At 48.6% G+C, this 15,359-nt stretch overlaps 1 protein-coding gene across 1 annotated transcript in view; it reads left to right on the plus strand.

The window, feature by feature from the left end:
• Positions 1-209: 209 nt before the first annotated feature.
• KLF9 (KLF transcription factor 9) overlaps positions 210-15,359 on the plus strand; it is a 41,847-nt gene continuing 26,697 nt past the window's right edge. Inside the window, exon 1 of the mRNA XM_060199694.1 lies at positions 210-1,412. Coding sequence (XP_060055677.1) covers positions 896-1,412 — 517 coding nt within the window. The 5' untranslated portion in view covers positions 210-895. The remainder of the gene's footprint in view (positions 1,413-15,359) is intronic.

Here is a 15,359-nt window from a genome sequence, read left to right on the forward strand (position 1 = left end):
GGGCCGCCGCGGCCCGAGTCCCCCGCGCCCTTAAGGACGGAGGGCGGCGGGCGCGCGGAGAGTGCGCCCCACGGACCCCGCACACGGCCCAGCAGTGAGGGGTGGGGGTGCTTGAAGGGGCTGCACCTGGGGAGGCGCGGTCGCTCCCGCCCTCCCCCGCGCGCGCGCGCGCGCGCGCGCAGCTGTCCCCCTTTTAAGTGGCGGCGGCGGCCGGGAGCACGCGGCGGCGGCTGGGAGCGGCGGGATTGGCCGGGCGCTGGGGCCGGGCCGCGCCTTTCCGCCGAGGGCCGCGCTGACTGGCGGCGGGGGGCTGCGGGGGGGGAGGGTGGAGAGTAAACAGAGTTGACTCAGCCTCCCCCTGGCCAATTGGAGGGGGGTTGCACTGTGACGTGATGGGGTTCTGCAAAATTGTCACAGAGCCGGGGAATGCCGGAGCTCTGCGAACCGGCCGGGGCAGGGGCTGCGCGGCCGTCCGGGCGCCGGGGGGACGGTGCGGCCTAGACGCGGCGCTCGCTGCCCGAGTCGGGGTGCTGGGCTGACGGCCCCCCCGGCGGGGCTCCGCGGAGGGAGGGAGGCCGCCCCCGCCCCCGGGGGCGGACTCCGCGGGAGAAACTTGCGGCCGCCACGTGCGGCGGGGCCGCCCGTCGGGGGCAGCTGGGCCGGGCGGCTGCGTGCGGAGGCGCCGCCGGTTACGTAAAGATGAGGGGCTGAGGCGGCCCCGCCGCGCCCGCGAGCGAGTCGGAAGCGCCGGGCCCCCGCCCCTTTGGCCGCCGCGCCAGCCCGCCCGCCCGCCCGCCCGCCCGCCCGCCCGCCCGCCGCGCTCCCTCCCGTCCGTCCGAGGCTGGGCTGGGCGCGCTGAGCCCGTCCGCCGCCAGCACCCGCGTCCGGCCGCACCATGTCCGCGGCCGCCTACATGGACTTCGTGGCCGCCCAGTGCCTGGTGTCAATCTCCAACCGCGCCGCGGGCCCCGAGCTCGGGGGCGCCCCGGAGGCCGAGCGCCGGCGGCTCCCGGAGCGCGAGGTGGCGGCCGCCAAGGAGCACGGCGAGCCGGCCGACAGCACCTGGAAGGACTACTGCACGCTGGTCACCATCGCCAAGAGCCTGCTGGACCTCAACAAGTACCGGCCCATCCAGACGCCCTCGGTGTGCAGCGACAGCCTGGAGAGCCCCGACGACGACCTGGGCTCCGACAGCGACGCGCCCACCGAGGCGGGCTCCAGCCCCGCGCACAGCCCCGCCGGCCAGAGCCGGGAGCCGGGCGGCGCGCCCAGCCCGCTGACCCTGCTGCACCCCGGGGCGGCCGCGAAGGGCAAGCACGCCTCGGAGAAGCGGCACAAGTGTCCGTACAGCGGCTGCGGGAAAGTCTACGGCAAGTCGTCGCACCTCAAAGCCCACTACAGAGTGCACACAGGTCAGCCGGGGCCCCTCCCCGCACCTGCGCTGCGGGCCACCTGCGCCCCGCCCCTCCGCGGGGGTTGGGGGGTTGCGAGACGGGGGGACCTGTCGCCCTCGGGGTCCCCAGACTCAGTGCGGGCGAGGCTTGGGGGGGGGGTCGGAGAAGCCACCCCGGCTCCCGCACCCGCACCGCCCGGGTCCAAGCCGGCTGAGGGGGCGGCCGGAGAGGGCGGAGGGTTCAGGGGACGCTACTGTCACTTCTGCGGGGGCTCGCAGGCGAGTGACCGCTTCTTGCTTGTCTTGCGCGGGGGGGGGGGGTGCTGACTCAGGCCGCGCGGAGCGGTGGGGGCTGGCCGAGGCGGGCTGATCAGTTCGGCCCGGAGTTGCCCCAGAGGTTTAAAATAACCGGGCTGGGGTGCAGGGGTTGGGGTGGGGGCGCCGTCACCTTCCGGGGTGAGCGGCGCGGGAGGTGGTTCGGAGCGAGTCCCTGCCTCACCTCTGCGGCCGGCGAGGGCGCGCCCACCCGGGGGCGGGGGAGGAGGAGCGGGGCAGGAGGAGGTGTGGTCCCTGCTGGAGGTCAAGGCCGGGTCGCGGAGCCTGGGGCCTTTCCGGAAGCCCCGGGGAAAGGTCGCGCGCGGGGACCCCCGCGCGGGGTGGGCGCAGGGCTGGGTCCCACCCGGAGGGCACAACCATCATTATCATCAGGAAGCTCTGGGTGCCAATCTCTCCCCACACTCTTCTTTCTGTCCTCTGACACCATGGTGAAGAGCTTGTGTTGGAATTCCTGGGGAAAAGTGTTGTTTGGGAAATTTTTTTTTTTTTATTTTAATACTCGTTTTGATACTTTGAAGCTCAGGCCTCTGGCCTGTGACTGGATTTTAAATAGTAATTGACTGGGTTTGCTTTCTAAGGTTTTATTTATTTACTACTATTATTTATGGAAGGCCCCATTAACTGGGTCTCGAATTTTATTTCCTTTTGGAAAGTGCTGCTTCGTGGAGGTGGCAGTTGGCACGGGAATAAAACCGAATTTCCGTCAGGTTCATGCGGATTCCCGGCTTTGCACTGTCCGGGGTGGTGGTGGTTGCCAGAAACTGGGTACCTTGGAAAGTTTGGATCCCAGAGGTGCTTGAAAGACCCATGCTTGAGTTGGGGGGCTGTGACCTTTACTGAGGCCAGGAGAGGGGCAGAGTGGGGTTCTATCAGCCTGAGCTGTGTTACTCACCACCAGCTGTTGGGCGGGCCTGGCCGAGTCAGCCATGTTCCTGGGTTGAGTTGTTCACAGTAACACCCACTGCCACCTTGGGCAAAGGCACTCTCTCCTTCAGGGAGCTGCCCAGTCGTGCAGTTGGGGGAGCCTGCAGTGCTTCTGCCTCTGGACAAAAAAAAAAAAAAAAAAAAAAAAAAAACAGCCTTCTGAACCCTTCAGCTGAGTGAGATTCTCCCTAGTAGAAATGGCTGCTCTGTGTGCGTGCAAGCGTGTGCTCTTTAATTCTCCACGAGGCACATAGGCTTGGCTGTTTCAGGAAAACCTTTCACACAGTCAAGAGTGGATAAAAAAAAAATCCCAGTGAATCGTTAATCCTATTTTAAATGCTACAGTTAGTCTTTTGAAAATGAGCATCAAGGATGAAGTCTTTTGAAAATGAGCATGAGAATGATTGCAGGTTTCTTGTTTATGTTTTGGGGTTCAGTAGTTCCAGGACCAGGTGGAGCTAAAAACCCCAGCCTCGGAAAGAAGACTCCAAATGTATTCCTTGTCCAGATGCAGTGAGTGAAGGCAGTTGGAAATAAGAAACTTGCAGGAGGGTTCAGGCACTTGAAGCTTTCTGGTAGTGCTTCCAGTTAGATTGCTTTGGAGGTTTGTGCCTATCTCATCTTGTCCGTATCAAACGAGAAGGTGGGACCAAGATAACAGTTGGAATGTCTGCATTCAGTGGGAATTTTAAGAGCTGAAATTCCAGCCACACCCCCCAGCTCCATGGGGCTCAACTAGAATACCTCCTGCTGCTCTCTCCCCACAGAGCCTTAGAGGGCTGCCAGGTCTGTAAAAGCAGTGTCTTTAGAAGTTGAATCCTTTAAATAAAACTTTATTTTACTCAGTGCACCTACTCCTGTGATTGCCTGGAGAGAAAAAGACGCTTTGAGGGTTGTAGGGTAGAGGGACAGAGCTGGATTATGACTTGGTCTCCTGTTTTCTGTTTGTGAGACCTACAGCAATTGACTTCAACTCACGGTTTGCAAACTAGAGGCCTTTCCATAGAATTTGCTTTGCAGTTTTGTTTGGCTTGGCCAACACAAGGTTTATAAAATTTTAATTAGTTACCAACGTCAAAAAACCTGAGATATAGGGCTCCAATCCAGGTTTTTGGTTTCTCTGGAAAAATCGAACAATCTGGCAATACTGGGCCATAATGCCTGCCTAACAATTGGCTTGAACCCCTTATCTGATCATTTTTTTATCTTTTTATTTTTTGCCTCCAGGGTTATTGCTGGGGGTTGGTGCCTGTACCGTGAATCCACTGCTCCAGGAGGCTAATTTTTTCCCCTTTGTTGTTGCCTTTATTCTCTTATCGTTGTTATTATTGCCTTATTGATGTCATTGTTGTTGGATAAGACAGAAATGGAGGAGGGGGAGACAAAGAGGAGGAGAGAAAGACACCTGCAGACCTGCTTCACTGCTCATGAAGTGAACAGAGATCCTTAGCCTGTCCTTGTGCTTCACGCCATGTGCGCTTAATCCACTGTGCTACGGTCTGACCCCCTGATCATTTTTTAACTAATGCAGTGACCCTTATTTTAATCTTTTTTTTAAAAAAATTTATTTATTATTGGATAGAGACAGAGAGAAATTGAGAGGGGGAGATAGAGAGGGAGAGAGAGAGAGAGAGACAACTGCAACCCTGCTTCACCACTTGTGAAGCTTTCCCCCTGCAGGTGGGAACCAGGGGCTTGAACTTAGGTCCTTGTGCACTGTAATGTGCAAGCTTAATGAGGTATGCCACCATCTGGCCTATTCTAATCTTTCATATGCTGTCTAGTGACATTTAGACTGGCAATCTCTAGTTTAGTTGAGCCTAAGTTTCTCTCTTTTCTTTACCAGAAGCCCTGCTCAGCTCTGGTTTATGGTGGTGTGGGGGATTAAACCTGGGACTTTGGAGCATCAGGCATCAGAGTCTCTTTGCATAACCATTATACTGTCTCTCTTCCCCAAGCCTCAGTTTCTTGAACAAGATAAGAACTTAGTCAGTAGACTCTTAGGTTTTGTACAAAGATAAGAAAATATACTTCAGAAACATATGAGGCACATAGTAGGCCCTCAAGGCATTCTGGATCTTGGGTTTATGCATAATAGAGTATGTCCTCAAAGCTGAGAAACATAAAATAAATTTTATTTTACCAGAGCACTACTCAGCTCTGGTTTACGATAGGTAGGGGTTGAACCTGGGATTTTGGAGCCTCAAGCATGAGTCTGTCTCTTTGTGTAAGCATTATGCTTTTTTCCCCACCTTATATATATTTTTATTTTTTGTTCCTATTGCCACCAGGGTTATTACTGTGGCTCAGTGGCAGCACTACAACTCCAATAGACCTGGTGGCCAGTTTTTCATTTAAAAAAAAATATTTATTTATTCTCTTTTTGTTGTCCTTGTTGTTTTATTGTTGTAGTTATTATTGTTGTTGTTGATGTCGTCGTTGTTTAATAGGACAGAGAAAATGGAGAGAGGAGGGGAAGACGGGGAGAGAAAGACAGACACCTGCAGACCTGTTTCACTGCCTGTGAAGCGAACCCCTTGCAGTGGGAGGATCCGGGGCTGGAACCAGGATCCTTAAGCTGGTCATCGAGCTTTGTGCCACGTGCTCTTAACCCACTGTGCTACCGCCTGACTCCTCCCCAATTTTTCATTTTTTATTTTTATTAGGGGAGTCCCTAATGGTTTACAGTAAATACAATTGTTGGTACATGTGTAAAAATTCTCAGTTTTCTACACAACACTCTCACCCCCAGCCTGGGTCTTCCTCCACCGTCATGCACCAGGATCTGAAAGTCTCCTTGCTCTCCCCCTCCCCCTAGCCTTTACTTTGGTGCATTTTTTTTTTCTGTTATACTTAACAGGACAGAGAAAAATTAAGAGTGGAAGAGTAGTTAGCATAATGGTTGTGCAAAGAAACTGTCACACTGAGGCTCTGAAGTCCCAGGATCAGTCCGCCTCCCCCTAGTCAACATAAGCCAGAGCTGATAAGTGCTTTGGTAAGAAAAAAAAAAGGGGGGGGAGTAAGAGACACTTGCAGGCGTGTTTCACAGCTTGTGAAACATCTCCCTGAAGGTGAGGAGTGGGGGCTCGAACCCAGGCCCTTGTATATGGTAAATATTATTATTTAAAATTGTTACTATTTTTTTTTACCAGAGCACTCACTACTCAGCTCTGGCTTATGGTGGGGGGGCGGTTGGTTTGAGCCTGGTAATTCAGGGCCTCAGGCATGAGTCTTTTTGCATAACCACTATGCTATCTACCCCACCCCGCCTGTAGTATTTTTATTTTATTTTAAAATTTTTCTTCATTTTATTTATTGGATAGAGATAGCCAGAAGTCGAGAGGGAAGGATAGGATAAGAGGAAGAGAGACAGAGAGACACCTGCAACACTACTTCACCACTTGTGAAGCTTTCCTCCTCCAAGTGGGGACCAGGGACTTGAACCTGGGTCCTTGAGCATTGTAATATGTGCGCTCAACCAGGTGCACCACCACCCAGCCCCAATATTTTTATTTTTTAAAAGATCATTTCTTTATGATAGAAGTGTGATAAATAAAGCATCATTTTGTCACATTCGATGTTGAGGATGAAATTCAGAGGCTCATGGGAGTCTAGCCAGTGCCCTAGCCCCCAAGCCACTACATTTTTAAACATTAGGCTCAGTTCATTTCTGCAACTTGTAAATCAGATATCTTCTCAGGTGGTACACTTCTGAAGTTTACCCAGTAAGGGACCTTCTAAAGTGGAATCATTATTAATGTGAAAAAAGTATAGCAGATGTGCCCCTTTCTGTTTTCACTTTTTTAACAGTGCAGGGTATATTTCTTGTAATGTTTTGCATTATTAACCTGAGTACTTCACGTGAAAACAGGTCGAACATGTAATTTGAAAATGCAGCCAGCTTCAAATTTATCCTAAATTTCCTGACTGTCCTATTACCTTGCATATAGATTGCTGTGAGGCATCTGTGTGGGTGTGGGGCAGGGGTGGTGGGGCTTGGGGACAGGAGACAACTGTATCCAAATTTCAGCTCTAAAGAACCAGCTAATGCTAGGGTGCTACCTCAGTTACATTTATTCATGAGAAATGATAGGAGAGAAAGAAAGAACCAGACATCACTCTGGTACATGTACTGCTGGGGATTGAACTTGGGACCTCATGCTTGAGAGTCCAAAGCCTTATCCACTGTGCCACCTCCTGGACCATAATTTAGCTCTTTTTCATTTTTATTTTTTAAATTTCTTTATTGGGGAATTAATGTTTTACATTCAACAGTAAGTACAATAGTTTGTACATGCATAACATTCCCCAGTTTCCCATTTAACAATACAACCCCCACTATGTCATTTATCATCCTTCATGGACCTGTATTCTCCCCACCCACCCACCCCAGAGTCTTTTACTTTGGTGCGATACGCCAATTCCATTTAGCTCTTTTTAAAAAGACTCTTGAGTCATCTAATCTCCAACTCATGAGGCAGGTTACAGGGTTCTGAAGATCAGAAAGCCCTAAATCCCAATGCTCACATCCAAGTGCTGGTGAAGAAATTTGAAAAAAATGACCATGTAGGGCAGTAGGGCAGAAGGAAGTCCCTGACTCTAGAGTTTCTCCTTATCTTGTTGGGACTTTTTCCTGATACTGGGACCTGGATAGTGCCATCATGGAAGTTACCCCCAACTTGGAAAATGGGCTTTTCTGGCCTTTGTAAGAATGTCTCTTATTGCTGGCCTGTTATTAGGTGGAGTATCCTTTGACACTAAAGTTTAAACTTTTTTGCTTTAGTAGTTGCCAAGCCTGCCCTGTGTGTCTTGTGTTCATCTTCCGTAATCACACCAAGAAGCTTTGGAGTGGCCAGGAGGTGGCTCACCTGGTAGAACATATAGGCTACAACAAGGAAGGACCTGGAGTCGACCCGCTGATAGCACATGGAAGTGCCTGACCTGAGGGGAGGAAGCTTCACTAGAGTGGAGTGGTGCTGTGGTATCTCTCCTACTCTCTCATCCTATCTCTCTGTCTCTCACCCTATTATCTTAAAGGGAAAAAAAGGCTGCAGGAAGATGCAGTTATAAGCTCTAGCCATTATCTGGTGACAAAAAAAAAAAGAAGAAAAAAGAGAAAAGCTTTGGAGGCAGGGGTGTGGTTCAGGGGCTCAGGAGAGAGAAGGATCCTTTTTCTTTTCTTTTTCCTCTCTTTCTATCTATATCTATCAGAGCACCACTGCACTGTGGCAACTGAAGATGGGACTTTGGAGCCTCAGGCATGAGAGTCTCTTTGCATAACCTTTATGCTGTCTACCCAGACCTAGGGCCCACTTCTGTCACCCAAAGGCCGGATTCTAAGACAAGGCAAGGTTTTGCCTTGGTAGGAGGTCCTAGTCTAGGAACCTTGAACACAGAAGTAGCCCCCAAACAGTACACCAATTATACCAGTTACTCCCTCCCACCTTTGTCTTTTCAGGGGTCATGCTCCCCACCCTGCTCTTTCCAGAAGGCCCCCCCCCCAAATCATGTAGGGACCACTTTGATTTTTCATAAGGAATGCTTTGATGCTTTGTCCAGGTCACATCTACAGCGATCCCGGAGTGAGGATGGCAAGATCATTGCTTCTCTGCTCCCCTGCCCCCGCGTCACTGTCATCATCATCATCATCACTGAGAAAAAACACCAAAACTTCCTTCAATGCATTGGGGGTTGGGCTTAAACCTGGGTCTCATGCAGGGTGAAGCAGCAAACTATTTTTATTTTTTCCCCAATAATTCCTCTCCCCCACCCATGATGTTTTAGTTCTGTGGTTAAATTGTAGAGCTGTTTATGTAGTACCCCCTGATAGCATAATGGTTATGCAAAGAGACTGTCATAGCTATTGCTCCACAAAGTCCCAGGTTTAATCCCCTGCACTACTATGAACTAGAGCTGAGCAGTGCTCTGGTGAGAGAAAAAAAAATCAAACTGATGTAGTGTACCCCTCTAGAAAGCCACCGACCAAGGGCTGGGTGGTGGCACACCCAGTTGAGCACAAGTTACCATGCACAAAGACCCTTGGTTCAGTTCTCCACTCCCCACTTGCAGGGGGGAAGCTTCATAAGTGGTAAAGAAGTACTACAAGTATCTATATTTCTCTCCCTCTCTCTAGTCCCACACCAATTTCTCTCTTCCCTATCTAATTAAAAAAAAAAAAGAGGAAAGGAAAAATGGCCACAAGGAGCAGTGGATTCCAAGCCCTAAGGATAATGCTGGTTGCAATTAAAAAGAAAAGAAGAGGAAAGTAAAGAAAGCCATACATCTTTGTCATAGTATGGACTTTTCACCTGCCTCTAGAGAACTAATCTCACCCCCTTAGGGGTGATGTCACACACACACCTGTCCATTTCCCCCCCCACCCCCACTTCGAGCCTGTCTAGACAGGGTGTCATGTATCCTGTTAGGAAAAAAAAAAATCTACCTTAAAGAGGGCTGAGGGCTGCCAGAGGCCTCTTGTAGAAGACGACAGGCTTTTTTCTTTTCTTTTTTTTAACACTTAGCTTTTTTTTTTTTTTTTTACTTATTTTACAAGTGTTAGGCAGGGAAGATAGCAAAAAGACTCACGGGGGCTACAAAGTCCCAGGTTCTGTCCTGCACCACTATAAACTAGAGCTGAGCTGAGCAGAGCAGTGCTCTCTGGCAGAATGAGGGAAAAGGAGAGAGAGGAAGGGAGGGAGGGAGGGAGGGAGACGGTGATATAGATAGATAAGTAGATAGATAGATAGATAGATAGATAGATAGATAGATAGATAGATAGAGAACACACAGGGAGAGAATGGAGAAGCCAGAGCATTACTGGATGTGGTAGCAGGAATGAGCTCAGGACTTCATTCTTCAGCAGCCAACATTTGAGCCTTTGCTCTGCTTCCCAGGCCATGAAGGTGATAGATTTTAAAGACTACAAGAAAGCCCAGAAGGGTTTGTGTCTGGGTGTCAGATCAGAGTCTACGGTCACCTGTATTCATGGAAAGATGGGCCAGATCCTTGTTCCAGTTTCAGCTCACTGCTAGTATCTCACTTTGGGATTGGGGCCTGCTGGGAATACCCAGCAGCCCTGTCCCTGACCCCAGAGTCAGAAGGACTACTTGCTGCCTGCTGCTGTCTCTGTCCCTTGTCCTCTGCAGTCCTCTGTCTGCCCTACAGCAACCAAATGAAGCTGCTTCACAGAAGCTCCTGCTGCCAGCAGGCTTGCCACCTGGCACCAGAAGACACAATTGCAGTAAAAGTGGAGAGAGCAAGCATTCTCCCCACCCAACCCTCCCCCCCTGCAATTCTGCTATGGAATCTTCTGTGAGAGAAGGGAGGACCCCAGCTGCAGCCTGGGGAGGGAGGCTGGAGCCCCTGTGAGTATAGTGAGTGCTGTGCTGGTCCTAAATCCCCATTCATTTCCAGAACCAGCAACCTGAGGGAGATACCTACTTGGCCTCTGCACATGGGAGTCAGATTGACATTCCCAGCTCAGCTGGTGAGGTTTATCCCAAGAACTGGCTATCTTGCAGTGTTTTGGGAAAGTGACCGACTAGGGGCCTGGGAGGTGGCTCACCTGGTTAAGCACACTCTTTACCATGAACAGGAACCAGGGTATAAGCCCCTGGTTTCCACCTGCAGGAAGGAAGCTTCACAAATGGTGAAACAAGGCTGCAGGTATCTCTTTTTCTCTTCCCAGCCCCTTTTCCAATTGATTTCTCTCTAATAAATAAAAATATATATTTTTAAAGACAAAATCTGTCATGTCAGTACTTAAAAAAAATTGGCTGAAGGGAGCCGGGCGGTAGAGCAGCAGGTTAAGCACACTTGGCGCAAAGCACAAGGGCCGGCATAAGCATCCCTGTTCGAGCCCTTGGCTCCCCACCTGCAGGGGAGTCACTTTACAGGCGGTGAAGCAGGTCTGCAGGTGTCTATCTTTCTCTCACCCTCTCTTCCCCTCCTCTCTCCATTTCTCTCTGTCCTATCCAACAACAATGACATCAACAACAACTACAATAAAACAACAAGGACAACAAAAAGGGAAAATAAATAAATAAATAATTGGCTGATTGAATTCACTGAACAGAGAAGTGAACAGAGAGTTCTCCAGAATTCACTTTTCCAGGGACCCTGAAAACAGCTGGCTAGAGTAGCTTTTTTGGGCTGGGGAGACAACATAATGGTTCTGTCAAACTTTCCTGCCTGAGACTCTGAGATCCCAGGTTCAATACCCACAGTTGAATAGTGCTCTGGTCTCTATCGTTCTTTCTGTATCTAATTAAAATAAAAATAAGCTTTAAAAATTAAAAAGAGTTGGTCTTCTCAACCATCCATTTGCTCCCCCCCCCCAATTTCTCTCTCTTTTTTTAAAAAACCAAAGAACTGCTCAGCTCTGGTTTATGGTTGTGTGGGGGACTGAATCTGGGACTTTGGAGCCTCAGGCATGAGAGTCTCTGCAGAACCATTATGCTATCTACCCTCACCCCCCATCCTTTTGCTTTTTGATAGCCAGGAGATTAACATTCAGGATTGGGGGGGGGGGAGGTAGTAGATAACATAATGGTTCTGCAAAGAGGCTCTCATGCCTGAGGCTCTAAAGACCCAGGTTCAGTCCCCCACACCACCATAATCCAGAGCTGAGTTGTGCTCTGGTTAAAAAAAAAAAAAAAAAAAATCTGGATTTGAAACAAAAGAGCCTCATTTTGTCATTTTTGTTAGTCTGGATTTTTTTATTTTTTGGTCAGGCTTCTCCCTCCCTCCTTGGTGGCTGCTCTGAGACTGGGAGGAAAGCTTGCTGGCATTCCAGGCCTGTGCTGGAGGAGCCACCCCCACACCCGACCCTCACTTTCTCCTAATGTTTCTCAAGCAAGCCCAGCGCCCACTGAAACACGTAAATTAGTGCCTTGTAATTGGTACAAAGGCACTTTCTGTTTCTATGCAACACATGCAAAAAAAGGAGGGGTGTAAGGGAGGGAAAAGGAAGGAAGAAACACACACACACACACACACACACACACACACACGGAAAGGAATGGCACCCTCTGCAGAGATCCATGTCACAGGTCTAGGAAAGACTCAGGATAACTGGTGGCCTAGGTTAGTGGTATCTGGAGAATGGAACATGACCTTGACATCATTTTGTCTATAAGAAAGCACAGCCCCCACCCTGTGGGGTAGATGGTGAAGTGGTTGAGTTTCAGTGTTGGTGGGGCCTTGGCTGGGAAGTGCACCCTGGGCCCTCTACCCTCACAAACCCTTGATGTTGGACCTACTGGGAAACCTGCTGAAACCTTGCTTATCTCTTTGACAATTCTTGCTTATAATGGTTACACAAAAGGCTTTGTGGTCCCAGGTTCAATCCCAGCATCACCATCAGCCAGAGCTGAGCTGGGCTCTGGATCTAATTTAAATAAGTAAAATATATTTTTAAAAAATTTGTATATTATTGAGAGAGAGAGACCAAAGTATGCCTCCTGTACATGCAGTGCCAGGGATCAAACTCAGGGCCTCAACTTAAAAGCGCCCAGAACCTTAACCATAGTGCCAGACTTCTGGACCTGTACTCCTTGACAGTTCTTATGATTCAAATTTTCTTCCCCTTTGGTCTCCTGAAGATTTCAAGCTTTGGTTAACACCTTTGTAGACCTTTGTTTAAAAAGCTACTTTGAAGGAACCAAAGGAACCAAATTATATGTGGGAGAGAGCAGAGGTGGAATCCACACTTGGTAAGACCGTCTGCCCTTTCTTTACGGGAACAACTTTGTGAGGCAGCCCATGGCCCAGTCAGTGCTGAGGACATTTCCTACTCCTCCCTTCCTGGAGCCTCCTGAAACTTTAATACCTTTTTGGTGCATTAAGGCCAAGAGTAAACATTTGCCTTATCCAGGCTTCAAGCAGTCCCCTCAGCAAATAACAGGGTTAGCATGATTATTCATGGAGGCTGGCTTCTCTGCTAAGGGAGGGAGACAGTCATTTTTTTTTTTTCTTCGTGTGTGTGGGGTGTCTTCCTAGGCATCCGCTTCCATTTGTGCCTTGTTCCCACAGCCTTTGCTCTTAATTTCCATGTGCCTTGGAGTCCTGAGATGAGAACTGAACACCCAGAGTTAAAACCTAAAGATTGTAGACTTGCAGAAACCTGTGAATTCAGCCTCTAAGCCCAGGGCTGTCGGACCTTTGAATTACTCTTTTGAAACAAAATTGAGAACAGTCACAAATTTTATCAGGAAGATGGACTTCATTCCCGGAATGATCAGATGGAGCCTTTATAAAAGTGAGAGTATTATGTAAATAGAATGAAGCCAGAGGAACTGGTGCCCTACAGAATGAATGATAAGGATTCGATCATGCAGGCAGCCATATTTTTCCTTAAGTAGTGTGAATGTCTCCCTCTCTTCTCTCATTAATAAATTATACTTAAACAACTTGCAGCCTATGGGATAGGCAAGACAAGGACACAAAAGTCCCGCCTGAGAATGGACATATCAGAACTGGAAAAACATTTTTCATAGATCATCTTTCTTCAAGAAATATAAGGATGGGGCCAGATGATGGCATACCTGGTTAAGTGTACACGTTATAGTATTCAAAGACTCAGGTTCAAACCCCTGGTCCCCACCACCTGCATGGGAAAGCTTTACAAGTAGTGAAACATGTTTTTCCCCTGATCTTGTATTACATGTTTTTTTTTTTTCAGATGAGCACAAAATGAAATGAAAAAATATATATATTTTCATTTGCACAAGTGGTGAAACAGTCTGCAGGCGTCTCTATTTCCCTCTCTCAGGAAACTTGAAATACTGCTTAAACTGATTTACTAAAAAATCCCAGTAAAGTTGCCCTGTGTCCTCTCTTAATTTCTGTCTCTAACCAATAATAAGTAAGTATAATATTGCTAAAGGGGCCTGGTAGTGGCATATCAGGTTAAGTGCACATAGTTCAAAGCACAAGGACCCGCAGAAGGATCTGGGTTTGAGCCTCTGGTTCCCCACCTACAGAGGAATTGCTTCACAAGTGGTGAAGCAGGTCTGCAGGTGTCATTCTCCCTCCGTATCTTCCTCTCCCCTCTCAATTTCTCTCTGTCTTATCCAAAAAATTGCCACAGGAGCAGTGGATTCATAGTGCAGGCACCAAGCCCCAGTGATAACCCTGGAGGCAAAACAACAACAACAAAAACCCAGTAAATAAAATATAAATATTGTTAAAAATCTAAGTACTGGAAGAGGCTTATTCTCTCTCCCTTGTAGGGATTCATGTTTGATGAAACAGAGCAATGACAAAACATGAATGAGACTTGGTTTATTATTATTATTATTATTATTACATTTATTTGTTTATACGAGAGTACTGCTCAGCTCTGGCTTACGGTGGTGCAGGGGATTGAACCTAGGACTTTTAAGCCTCAGGCATGGTAGTTTCTGCATAACCATTATGCTATCTCCCCTGCCCTTGAGTGAGATTTGTGATAAGACTAGTCCACTATGAGGAACTTGAATGTGAGGGATCAGAAGATGCCTTGACCTCAGCAGGGAGGCAGTAGTAGGTGGAGGACTTTTGGGGGCAGGGCGGGTCCTCAGACCTCTGTTTGGTCCTGCCTCTGCCATTCTCTAATTAGAAGACTCAGTCCTTAACTTAATCGCTCTAGGCCTCAGTTTCCTCATCTGTGAAATGGAACTTAGTAATTATAGACTCATGGAGTCCTTATTAGCTGTATTTCAGATGAGGTATTTAAAGCATTGAGAACAGTATCCCCCATTACTGAGTACTATAATTAAAAGTAATTTACTTATATTTCCCAGAGGCCATTTGGTTCCTCAAGGTTTTGTTTATAATTCCAGATTAATTCAGCTGCATCTTACTCATTTAAATAATACTGATTGACTCCTAAGTACAAAGAGCTGCACAAGACACTGTCAGCAGACACTGGATCTGGTGAATAGCAGTAATGATAACATCTAGCATTTATTATATTCCAGAGTCCAAGCCAGGTGGTTTTCCCCACCCCCAGCACAACTGAGCTCTAGTTTATGGCAGTGCAAGGGATTGAACCTGGAATTTCAGAGTCTCAGTCATGAAGGTCTTTTTGTGTGACCACTATTCTATCTCCTTGGCCTTACAGTCACATTTAAATTCACAGAAGTCTTAATGAGAGAGATGGTACAATTTTTACACGTTATAGGAACAGCCAGACATGGAGTTAGTTTAGTCTGCTGTTACTCTGAAATTTTCCTAATATGTTTCTTTTGTATTTTTTTAAAATTTAATTTTATTTGATAAGACTGTAATTGAGAGGAGAGGGGGAGATAAGAGAGGGAGAGAGACACCTGCAGCACTACTTCACCACTTGTGAAGCGTCCTCCCTGCAGGTGGGGAACAGGGGCTCAAACCCAGGTCTTTGTGCATGTGTAACGTGCACTTAGCTCGTGTGCCACCCTCCCCCTATTTTTTTTTTAACCAGAGCACTGATTAACTCTGGTTTATGGTGGTACAGGGAATTGAACCCCTCCTTCCCCATCCTGCCAATTTCACCAGCCCCATGGAAACATAACCCCCCTTCCCTGAATCCAGCCAAAGTCCCTAGCTACAACTTCACAAATGAATAAGAAGTGTACACCCCTTAACTCAGCCACAGTGGCTGAATGGGGTTAGTCACAGCCAGGCTGTGGGCCTGGGAGCCTAGAATCACCCCCAACCCCCAATTACACAGACTCAGGGTGGGGAA

The sequence above is a fragment of the Erinaceus europaeus genome, chromosome 10 (genome assembly GCF_950295315.1).
Source record: "Erinaceus europaeus chromosome 10, mEriEur2.1, whole genome shotgun sequence".
Classification (NCBI taxonomy): Eukaryota; Metazoa; Chordata; class Mammalia; order Eulipotyphla; family Erinaceidae; genus Erinaceus; species Erinaceus europaeus.